This window comes from Ornithorhynchus anatinus, chromosome 12 (genome assembly GCF_004115215.2).
Source record: "Ornithorhynchus anatinus isolate Pmale09 chromosome 12, mOrnAna1.pri.v4, whole genome shotgun sequence".
NCBI lineage: Eukaryota > Metazoa > Chordata > Mammalia > Monotremata > Ornithorhynchidae > Ornithorhynchus > Ornithorhynchus anatinus.
In genome coordinates this window covers 46,953,051-46,965,693 of record NC_041739.1, presented here as the reverse complement: position 1 = coordinate 46,965,693, position 12,643 = coordinate 46,953,051, and the positions used below count along the sequence as shown (strand labels likewise).

At 40.0% G+C, this 12,643-nt stretch overlaps 1 protein-coding gene across 3 annotated transcripts in view; it reads right to left on the bottom strand.

Annotated features, from left to right (window-relative positions):
- The window catches only part of SLC9B2 (solute carrier family 9 member B2), a 62,682-nt gene that overhangs the window by 21,639 nt on the left and 28,400 nt on the right, over positions 1-12,643 (bottom strand). For 2 of the 3 annotated variants that reach the window (XM_029076600.2, XM_029076599.2), the window contains 3 exons: positions 11,348-11,523; positions 7,682-7,788; positions 3,647-3,796 (listed from right to left, as the gene is read on the bottom strand). In XM_029076600.2, coding sequence (XP_028932433.1) covers positions 3,647-3,796; positions 7,682-7,788; positions 11,348-11,523 — 433 coding nt within the window. The remainder of the gene's footprint in view (positions 1-3,646; positions 3,797-7,681; positions 7,789-11,347; positions 11,524-12,643) is intronic. The other variant, XM_029076601.2, reaches the window with a different exon arrangement.

The following is a 12,643-nucleotide window of genomic DNA, read 5'->3' as shown; positions in this document are numbered from 1 at the left end:
CTCTCTGACTAGAGGGGGAAACAGACATTAATATGAATGAATAAATAAATTATGGATTTGTATATGCTCCGTGGGTCTGAAGGAGGAGTGAATGTCAAATCCCCAAAGAGTACAGATCCCCAACAATATTCTAACCAAAACAACGTAGTGAAAACACGCACTGCAGGAGAACTGGGTGTACCCTCTAGAACGAAAATTCACTGTGGGCAGTCAGTAGTCAGTGGTATTTAATGAGCAATTACCCTGTGCAGAACACTCTACTAAGCACTTAGAAGAGTACAATATATCAGCATTGGTAGACGTGTTTCATTCATTCACTCATTCATTCAACGGTACTTATTGAGCACTTACTGTGTGCAAAGTACTTTACTAAGCCCTGGGAGAGTACAATAAAACAACAAACAGAAACATTCCCTGCCCACAACAAGCTTACAGTCTCGTGTCTACCAACACTGTTGTATTGTACTCTCCCAAGTGCTTAGTATAGTGTTCTGCACAGAGTAATTGCTCAGTACATACTACTGATGATGAGCTTTGAAGACAGAGAGGGGGATAAGGAGGAGCATTAGGATAAAGTGGGAGGAGGCACCGTGGGGTTCTAATCCCATCTCTGCCACTTATCTGCTGTGTGACCATGGACAAGTCACTTTACTTCTCTGTGCCTCAGTTCCCTCATCTGAAAAACAGGGATTAAGACTGTGAGCCCCATTTGGGACAGGGTCTGTGTCCAATCTGATTACCTTGTATCTACCCCAGCACTTAAAACAGTGCCCGGCACATAGTAAGCGCTTAAAAATACTATTAAAAAAAAGATATATTTCCACATTTGAATTTCTCTTGCACCATGCCTACAACATCATCCCTCACTTTTCATGTCCTCTTAAATGCTTTCTCTTCCCCCTTATAAAGGCCTCTTGGAGAATCTTCCTAAGCCATAAAGCTTTTCTTACCTCAGTGGAAATGAAGTTCTGATTTTCCCTCTCAATATCTCAGATGAACATTCAGGAGATACCAACGAATTAAGAAACCACTAATGGTAAATGCTGATGAATATTCCCATGATTGTTATTCTCTTGCTATATCTTTATGCCTCTTTGATATTAGTGTATGCTTAATTATGCCTTCATGCTAATAATAATAAATATAATAATAATAGTGGTATTTGTTAAACTTTTACCATATGCCATCACTATACTAAGTCTTGGGGTGGATACATTATATGCAGATTGGATACAGTCCCTGTCCCACATAGGGCTCAAAGTCGAAGCAGGGAGAACAGGTATTTAATCTCTATTTTATGGATGAGGAAACTGAAGCACAGAGAAGTTAAGAGACTTGTCCAAGGTCACAAAACAGGCAAATTTTAGAGACAGAATTAGAACTTAGGTCTTCTGATTCATAGTACTGTGCTCTTTCCACTAGGCCTTGCTGCTTCTCTTACCATTTGTTGGCTTCAGCATGTAAACGCCTGGACAGAACTAGATTATATGGCTTGGTTTTCCTTGGGAGATGGTCTAGGGTTGCATACCCCCAAAAGAATACTTAATGAGCAAGTTTGCAAGAGCAATAAGAGTCCTTTGGAAAAATAATTCCCAAATCTCATGTTTCATAGCCTTTCGGCCCTATTTTCACTTTCGATCACTTGTTTTAAGGCACTCAAACAGCTCTATCCTTTCCATTCATTCATTCTTTCAGTGGTCTTTATTGAGCACTTACTTTGTGTACTGTACTAAGCACTCTACTGCACTAAGCAATTTACTGTACCGTGCTTGGGAGAATACAATACAACAGAGTTGGCAATGAGCTTACGGTCTAGAGGGGGAGAAAGATATTTATATAAATTAAATAAATAATTTAATATATATTTTAAAGATACATACTTAAGCGCCGTGGGGTTTAGGATAGGGTGAATATCAAAAGCATAAAGGTCACAGAGGAAGCCAAAGGGAGAGGTAGCCAGGGAAAAGAGGGCTTAATTGGGGAGGCCTTTTGGAAGAGATGTGACCTAAATATTTAACCACTCTCTTCTTCAACTACACCCCAACTCATGCTCATCTCCTACAGCCAATCTCTTGCTCACACCCTCTCTACTCCCCTTCACAACTGGCAGACCACTGCTCTCCTCATTTCTAAAAGCTTTCTGAAATCACACCTCCTCCAACGAGGCTTGGAAATAAGTTCACTTGTCTTCATGGAGTTACCCCTGGCAATATTTACTGGCTTTCACGTACGCTTTTCCCATTCATACAAAAGTTCAAGAAAGATATTTCCAGTGAAAATAGCCCACAAAAAATACATTCAATCTGTGCCAACTCAATCAGAAAGTATTATTGGATGAAGCCATCTTGCACAGACTTAAAAAAAAAATTGGTATAATTAAGATTATTGAAGTCTTAGTCATCTTATATTTTGCTCTTGAAATCCTTCAATCTGTATTTGTGATAGCATAAATCTGTAAATCTAATTAGAATACATTTTTCAAAATTGTAGAAGCATCAACAATTAAATAAAAGTTTTAAACCCAAACGATTAATTTGAAGAAGGTTTGCCAAGACTGCTCTATCAATAGGTCAGATCAATTAACTTGTTGTGAATAGGGGAAAATGGGCAGGATTTTGTCCATATTATTTCTTACAGTGTGACTCAAAAGTCTCCAATCCTTTGGGAATTCATTTTTTTACAAGAAAATAATTTTATGTTTATAATCTCAGGGTAAACTCATGATTTACTTTTAGCGAGAAACCATAAAGAAACAGATCCTGGCATTTTATCCAACTTTCATGCCTAAAGATTTAAAAAAAACATTTAAATTGAAAAATTCATATTCCCAGTCCATTAACCCCATTCCACATGTGTCCCATCTGAATGATTTGTATCTACCCCAGCACTTGGAACAGTACTTAACAAATTGTAAGGACTTAACAAATGCTATTAAAAATTAAAATACATTCAGTACATCAGCCAAAAGGACAAAGACAATATTACTGTTATTATTTTTATTACTGTTATTATTACTGTATTTGTTAAGTGCTTACTTTGTGTCAAACTCTGTTCTAAGTGCTGGGGTAGATACAAGTTCATCAGGTTGGACAGAGTCCCTGTCCCATCTAGGGCTCATGGTCTAAAGTAGATGCAAAATGATTCTGAAATGAAAATTTTCCATTTCAAAACTACTAGGAGTCTGGTTTTCGAGACAATTGCCAAAGAAAATACAAAACAAAAGCACACCTGACACACTATAACCATGAGCTGGCTATGATTTATTTTGTAATACGACAGTGAAATTGCTTTGCGTTTTGCCTAGGCCGGTTCTCATGTAACATATCTAATAAAGCCTGAGGAAAACCATTTGATTTAATGTAAATTTCTAACAAATATCCTCACTTACTATTTTACCAGGTAATGTATATCTGCTCCCCAGTGGCAAATACTTTTCCCGATGTTCAATAAACTGCTAGCTTAGACCGAGACCACTTCCTTTTGCCAAAATACCATCATTAGGACTAATCCTGGGGCTTCTAATTATGCTGAGTACAGTGGCTTCATGTATCAATCTGCAAAAAGGCAAAAGCAAGAAATCCCGAAGAAAGAATAAAATCATCTTAGGAGGTAGGGACTCAACAGCGGGTTGAGAATGGTAAGTCACCTTTTCACCAGACCATCCCACACCTGCCAGGAAAGCCAGGACAAGGGTACACAGCCCTCCGGAGCCAGGAAAGCCAAAGAACAAACTGCCAAAGACAGCGAACACTGACAGGCCCAAAACAAGGTAGGCTCTCTTCCATTTAAGCCTCTCCTAAAATGGAACAGTAAGAAATGCAAATACACCATATTAATTACTTGCATAAAAATTACTTTTAATATGCATCGTGGGCTTGTTTAGCAATGAAAAAGTTATCACTCCAGGGATTCGGAACTCTTATTGTTTTCTCATTCACAGAGGAGGCTGTATGTTCAAATCCCTTTCTCAGAGTGCACTGTGATATTTTATGGAAAATGATCACTTCTCGTCTTAACGTGTCCCTCTCCCTTTACTCTTCCTGGATCCTCCCTCAGCTCTAAGCTTCCCCCTGCCTGGTCCCATGATGTCTAGTGGAAGAAGAGGCTAGCTCCAGGGACTAACTCTTAACTTTTCTCTTCTTCTTTTCTGTCAAATGTCCGGGTGACCTTGTCCCTGGTGGCGGTCTGGCCCACGAAAGGAGTAGGGTTTGAGTTTTTTGTTGGTTTCAGAGGGTAGGATTTTTATTTTCCTTGGAGCATTTTAGGTAATCACAGAGAGTTGCCGTTCCCTACAAATTCACAGGAAGTTGGTGATGTCTTCCAACATGTACATGGCTCCTCTATCTTAAAAAAAACAAAACACCACTGGATCCCACTCCCCACTTCAGCTCTTGCCATATGGCCCTGTTCCCACCTCTGTCTGAACTTATCAGATGGACTGTTCATATCTGCTGGCCTCTACTTCCCCTCCTCCAACTACTTTCTTGACCCTCTACAGTCTGTTTTTCCCCTTTTCACTTCACTGAGGCCTCTCTCTCTCAGGTCAAAAATTACCTACATCCTGCCAAGTCTAACAGACTTTACACTATCCTACATCTCCTCACATCTCTTGGCTGTCTTTGCAATGCAAATATTAATCGACACAGTTGTCTTCTGGTTCTACCCTTACCTTTCTGGCCAATTTTTCTCTGTCTCTTCCGTCAGCTCTTCCTCCTCCTTCCACTCACTAATTGTGGGTATTCCTCAAAGCTCTGTTTGGGTCCCCTTCTGTTATCACTTTACCCTTATTATGTTGTGGAGTCCAGCTGCTCTCATGACTTCCAACAACCACCTGCACATGGAGTTCCAGCTGGCATCTCAAACTCGACATATCAAAAACAGAACTCTTCATTTTACCTTCTGATTCTTCTATTCCTCCTATCTTTCCCATCACAGTGGACAACACCACCATCCTCCTGGTCTCTAAAGCCTTGGCTTGACTCCTCCCTCCTCCCTCCAGCTTAACTATTTCATTAGCCTCCTGATTAGGGTCCCCGCCACTAGTCTCCCCCTTGCATGACCATACTTCACTCTGCTGTCATTTTTCTGAAATGTCTTTCTGCTCATTTCTCAGGTCTCTCCCTCCTCCCTATCCACTTTCTTTTCCCATTATACCCCAGCTCACATTCTTCACTGCTCTCTAGCTAACCTAATTGTGCCTTGCTCTCCATTCTTCTACTGCTGATCTTGGGCTCACATCCTCCCTCCTCTCAGGAATTTCCTCCCACTTCCAATTTGACTGATGACAGCTCTCCCCGTTTTCTAAACCCTTTTGAAATTGTACCTCCTCCAGGAAGCCTTCCTTAATTAATTTCTAATCTCCCTTCACTATCCCTCCCTTTTCCTTCCTCCTGTTCATATCCTCTTTTCCTCTCTCTTCCTAGTGCCCATCTCTCACAATAGATGCTATACTTCTTGTTGGCAGGGATCATGTCTACTAATTCTGTTATACTCTCCCAAACTCTCAGTACAGTGCCCTGCACACTGTAGACACTTAATAAATACTAATGGTTGACTATGTGGATTACTATTATTGAAGTGTAATTTGTCAATAAAGGGCCCAGAGCTCCTTGAAAGAAAGACATCTAATACTTTGATATTTTCTTTCAAAATAAATCACTGTTCAGATATATATGTATTTATGATTATGTATATGTATGATTAATGTACTTATTTTTAAATTCTGTTGCTTTTCCCCAAAAATATTTTCCTTATCTGTCGCCCCTACAAGTTCCTTGAAGGAAGGGATAAGGTCTACTAACTATACAATCCCAAGCACTTATTACAATGCTCTGCACAAAGAACGTATGCATACTACTGACTGATTTATTAATCGCTTTTCCTCATTTCCCCATGCCTCAGGTACACCATCCACCAAATGTCCCCGGATCTTGTGCTATGATATGCGGCAATTTTAAATTCCATTTCTCTTAACAAGAATCAGTTTACATCAAAGACTTCCTGTACCATTACTGATTAAGTGACTCGTTGACCTATTATCTATGTAATGCACACTGGCTATGGAGTAAGAATTTCATATTCGTTCTGAGAAAAGTACATTGAAGAGCTATATCTGACTCCTATCTGCTACTCAAGATACTAATCTCTACTCTGTATAAAAATTTGGTCATACTCGGATTTCTTAGAATTACTCTTTAAGATTTTTGCCACATGACAGGAAATCTACTATTTATTACTTGAGTCAATCCAACAATCAATCAGTGGTATTTGCTGAACACTTACTACATGCAGAGCACTGATCTAAGCAACTGGGAGAGTATAAAGTGGTACTTAAAATTGATTTTTAGAAGAATATTTTTTAAAAATCAAATAGTTTCATTGTAAAATAATGTTTCTCAAACTCTGCCTTGATGAAAACCTTTACAGCACATCTTCTAGCAAGAAGTGAAAGAACAGAGGAAGGGAGGTCCATTTTGACTTTCTATACTGGTTAAGCAGTAAGTAGTATGGTATAGTGGATAGAGCAAGGGCCTGGGAGTCAGAAGGTTCTAATCCTGGCTCGAGCTACTTGTCTGCTGTGTGGCCTTGGGCAAGTCACTTCACTTCCCTCTGTCTCAGTTACCTCAACTGTAAAATGGGGATTAAGGCTGGGAGCCCCCCTTGGGACAATGTGATCATCTACCCCAGTGCTTAAAACAGTGCTTGGCACATAGTAAGTGCTTAATAAATACCATTGTTATTGTTAGTGCATCTATTTGTAGTCTTTTGCCCCTGCAGAAATGTTAAGGTGCATGCTACGAATCAGGGGAAGAGACCAGATATATATTTCTTGGGACTACCTTGTGTTACTCAGGGTCCTACCATCTCTCCACCAATGAGGGGCGCCATCAATTTATTTATTGAGCACTTACTGTGTGATGAGCACTATACTAAGTTCTTAGGAGACAACAATCAAGAAAATCGTAACCCATTTGACTACCAGAGAGAGGATCTATCCAGAAAGTGAGGGGACATGCTTCCCATGGGGAAGGAAGTCCAAGGCAACAGAATAAGCAAAAGGGGTGATAGAGGATGAACTAAATTCTCAGTCTTAAGGTTTTTCACTCCACCTTAAAGTCCAAATTTGGGGTTGGCAACACTTTGCAGACCCACCTATAAATTGGGGCTCCTTCGACCCTCCCCCCCTCCCCAATTCTATTAGTACCATCCTTTTCCTGGCCCTTCAGAAAATCTTGTCTGACTGAAGAAGCAACATGGCCTAGTGGAAAGAGCATGGGCCTGAGAGTCAGAAGATCTTGGTTCTATGCCCTGGTCTGCTTGTGGTGGGAACCTCGAGCAAGTCATTTAACTTCTCTGGGCCTCAGTTTCCTCACCTGGAAAATGGGGATTCAATACCTGTTCTTCCTCCTATTTAGACTGTGATTGCTGTGTGGGACAGGGACTTTGTCTACCCTGATTATCTTGTAAGTACCAACAGTGCTTAGTACAGTGCTTGGTAAATACTAAGTCCTTAACAAACACCACAATTAGTACTAATATTACCCTTGGGGTCCACCCCAATTTGCTTGTATTCCCACCCAGTGCTTAGTACAGTGCCTGGTAAGCGCTGAACAAATACCACAATTATTTATTATCATTATTGTTATTATCCTTCTATCAACAGTCTTTTATTCTTTTTTACCTGATCCGGGCTTGGAAAGTAGCGAATAAAAAATCCCAAGAGAACGCCCGCCACCACGCCAGCTACAACCTCCAACACTCCTCGAAGGACACTATGAAGGGTGGAACCTATGAGAACACATGAAAAGGAGATTCAGTAGAGTGGAAGATTGTTTTTCTGACCCTGGCCTAGCTTAATCGCCAAGTCAATGGGATGACTTTTTTTGTTGTGCATATGTCTCGTCTGTGGAGGCAAGAGTAGGGAAAGGCAGAGCTGGGAGAACACAGCGTGGCCTAGTGGAAAGAGCATAGACCTTGGAGTCTGAGGGCCTGGGTTCTACTTCTGGCTCTGCCACTTGTCTGCTGTGTGACCTTGGGCAAGTCACTTCACTTCTCTGTGCCTCAGTTACCTTATATGTACAACTGGGATTGAGACTGTGAGCCCCATGTGGGACATGGACTGGGTCCAACCCAATTAACTTGTATCTATCCCAGTGTTTAATACAGTGCCTGACATAGAGTACGTGCTTATTAAATATCATTAAAAATAACAATGATAAAATAAAAGAAAAACAGAGGGTGTGGGGGAGGTGGTTTCTGGTGGTGGGAAGAGGAAGGAAGCTGGAACTGGATGAGCAGGTCTTATGGAAAAACAGCAGAGGGGAAGAGGGATGGGGCTGCTGAAGGCGGCAGGACAACAGAGAGGAAGAGGCATTATACTCACCCAAGTGCTTAGTACAGTCCTCTGCACATAGTAAACGCTCAATAAATTTCACTGATCATGAATGAGGCAACCACAATTCTGGAAGCTTGGGATTTTCTTATTCAAGAACGAGGCCTGACCCAATCATTCCGGATAACTGAGGCAGTATTGATTTTAATGAAATACTACTTTTTATAGCTCCACATGCCCATTTCTTAACCATGCTTTAAACCACGTACTGTACTTTCCCAAGCACTTAGTACAGTGCTCTACACACAGAAAGTGCTCAATAAATACCATCGATTGAGAAAATATCTGATCAAGAACAACACACCTGGACCAGATTTCAATAAATGGCCTCGAAAACACAGAGTCTAAAATTTGACTATGAATAATTTTTTTTTTTACTTTTCTACATGAATCCACATAGGCTTAATGACAAGTCAGCAATTCTTTTTCTAAATGAAAATTCCACTGCCCATGTAAGAGATTGGCTTTGAATTTCTAGCACACTGCAATCTTAGATTTCCCAAAAATCATGCTCTTGAGAGGAATTCAATTTCCATTCACTTGGAAGGGACGGGAACTATGTCCCCTAAGTTTTTTAGACTTTCCCTACAATAGCCCATAATAGACACTCGGGAACTACAGAGGATTATTACATTAATGAATTCTAAACAAACACTGTTGCAAAATTAGATATTTGTAGCTGCTTGTAAGAAACATTAGACTTTTCTACTCCCCACTCATTAATTCCTGAATAACCATGAAATGCTCATTTTGCTTGAGCTGGCTTTTGGAGAAAATATTTTCAACCTCCCTTCTGGAATGAAATAGCATCACCTGGGAGAGAAGATAGACCCAAGCATGTGAAGGATCCAATTTAGAAATGTATACATATTCTTAAATTCCTAATATATACATGATGGGGATAAAATTATACCCAGAACCAACTAAATGAAGCCTTTGCATTTTCATACAAGGTTCTGTTAGTTTTATATTCAGTGGAGGAGGTAAAGGATTTAAGATCTCAAGCAAATCTATTAAGAAAAGTGGATTCTTTTTGTGTGTCTTTGGAAGGACAAAGAAAGTCTTCCCCAGAAATGGATATATGGTGAAATATATATTGCAAATGGATTACTGAAGAACTGGGGCATTAACCTAGTAAGTACAAGTGAAGTTGTAGGCAGATGATGCTGTAAATAGTTTTACATATGGCTTTCGTTCCCGCAGAAATGTTCAGCTACTATATTTGAATTCCTCTTTTAAGGAAGAGCGGTGCTAAGCATAAGAGAACTCTGCATGCACTGGATTTGTGGGCCTCAACGCGACCTAGTAATAAAATATCTAGAGTCCAAACTGTCTGAACTCCTAAGGTGAGAAATTTACCTCTGCGGAGGACCCTTCCAATGCAGGCTCTGGCTGCACTTTGATAATAATGATTGTGGTGTTTATTAAGCACTTACTGAATACCAAGCACTGTCCTGAGCACTGAAGTAAATACAAGATAAATCAGCTTGAACATGGTTGCTGTCCATCAGGGACTCACAGTCTGAGAGTGAGAAAGAGCAAGTATTTTATCTCCATTTTACAGATGAGGAAATTGAGACCCAGGAGAGGTTAAGTTGACTGGCCCAAGGTCAAACTACAGGCCAGTTGCAGAGTCAGGAGCATAACCTGGGCCTCATGATTCCCAGTCCCAAACTCTTCCACTCTGGTCCTGGTTCTGCAGCCAGGAACACTCAATAGGAGAAAAGAACAGAGTAAAATATTTAACCCCTAATCATAACAACTGTGAGTTAAGCACTTACTATGTATCAAGTACTGTTTTAAGCCCTGGGATATATTCAAGATAATCAGGTCAGACCCAAGAGCTCTGATTCCCAGGCGCATGCTCTTTCCACTGGGTCATGCTGCTTCTCAATGAGATTCCACAAATTTTCTGCATTCAGCTCTCTCACTTTTCTTCCCAAAGACAGTGTAAGGGTAGCGTCTTTAAAATCTGGTGATATTTCCTCAGAACTCCAGGTGTTAAGAAAAGTCTTATACAGGTGACTGAACAGAACAGCTTCTCTTGCTTGTGTGTCATGGTTAGTTTGCTATCAGACCAAGCAGTCAATGGTGTTCATGAATGCTCACTATGGGAATTGGGTGTTTTGCCCTTCTTTATGGCTCTAACTCCAGAAATGATTTCATTAAACGTTAATGAACAGGCTGTGACTTCACATGTTAACAAGATAACTTCATAAAACCTCTTTGGTGGTGAAAGGTGATGAAATTTTGTCATTTCTACAAAAATGTCTCCTTGTCTGTGATGCAAGTGGAGCCTTATGTTCTCTTTACAGGAGCTGCCAAGGGGTATATGATGTTTCAGGGATGCTTAGAAGTCCTCAGTTTGTTTCAAGTGAGGATAGCAAGCAATAACCTGGATCTATTCAGGCACAATTTGTAATCATTATTTTTAACTTACCCGATATGGAGCAATATTTAGTACACAGTTTGTGCTTATTTAGAAATGTTAAACCCATTTAAATTATTCAAGGATTTAATTTTAATAACTGGGTGGTAAATCCCATTAGAACAAAGGCATTCATTAGTGCTGCTTATTTATTACTTTTTATCTTCAAGGTAACAGCTAGAAGGAAAATCCAATGTACTCTCAAACACTTTTCTAGGCAAATCTTTCAGACCTGCTCCCAAATTCACCAACTCAAACTTTTTTCTAGTTTCCACTTCCTGCCCCTCTTCTATCCAACTCGACCCCATCTCACCCACATGCACATTCCTTGCTATTCACTTGGGTTTAAATTGCTAATTCTTACATGCAAGTCCTCCCTGAGTCCAGGAAGATGGTCTTAATATATTTAGTCCTTCCCTGCCTTACAATTTTAGCCTTTTTTATTCTTCAAAAGCATCCCAATTTGACCCGTCAATTTTGAAATAAGCTAGAAACTATGCCATACAGAGTAATGTAGGGTATTTTACCTGTAGAAAAGGCCATGCCTAAGCATGTGTTGAAACCAGTGATGGCCAGAATATCATCAAAACTTCCTGCAGCCATGAGCAAAGTGGGGACGCCCTTGTCAACCCCATAGCCTCCTTCTTGCAGAATCAACATTGAGGGGACCACAACTGCAGGAGACACCGCCCCTAAGACAAAACTGAACAGCCAGAATTTGAGTTGTTAATAAAATATGCCATTTTGCATTTTTGAAAGTTACTTAATTCATTAGATTTAGATGATCCCTCTCCTGAATTACTTCCTATTCCATCATCCTCAATGCTGACATTTATAATCTGACACTAATTTTAGGAATCTGTATTTTTTTTTCACTTAAGGAATCCTAAAAATGCATAGGTATCAAACTGGAAAACACAATTCTACTTTATTCATTATCTTATTTGATGTTGTATCATTCCTCTGAAACCATCACAAGAGATTTCTCAAATGCACCCAAAAAGAAAATGAAATGGAAATGAAAGAAAATAAAAAATGTTTAAAGTCTACTCCTGTGATTTTTACTTTCCAGATTTGCCTCCATCGATATGCTATTGCTAACTTATCTAGGTAGAGGCCTAGAAGTTAAATTAGGAAGGATCAATCAATTAATCAAATTTATTGGGCGCTTACTGTGTGCAGAGCACTGAATTAAGTGCTTGGGAGAGTACAATATAACATAGTTGGCAGACAAGTACCTTGTCCACACGAGCTTAGGATCTCGAGGGGGATGCAGACATTAATATAAATTACAGATATGTATATAATTGCTGTGGTGCTGAGGGTGGGGTGAATATCAATCAATCTAGTATTTATTGAGTGCTTATTCTGTGCAGAGTGTTGTACTAAGCGCTTGGGAGAGTACAAAAGAGTTGGCAGACACATTCCCTGCCCACAACGAGCTTACAGTCTATATGGGCACAAAGATCTAAGAAGATCTTTTTTCACTAGGTTTTAGCAAAATCTCAGGGTTTATTCCAATAATCGCAATTCATTCACTCAGTATTCATTCATTCAATTGCATTTATAGAGCACTTATTGTGTGCAGAGCACTGTATTAAGCACTTGGGAAAATATGATACAACAATAAACAGTGACATTCCCTGCCCACAACGAGCTCAGAGGGAGGGAGACAGACAGATATTTTACAGTTACAGATATGTACATAAGTGCGGTGGGGTGGGGAGGGGGGGAAGAGCAAAGGGAGCAAGTCAGGGTGATGCAGAAGGGAGTGGGAGATGAGAAAAAGTGGGGCTTAGTCTGGGAAGGCCTCTTGGAAGAGA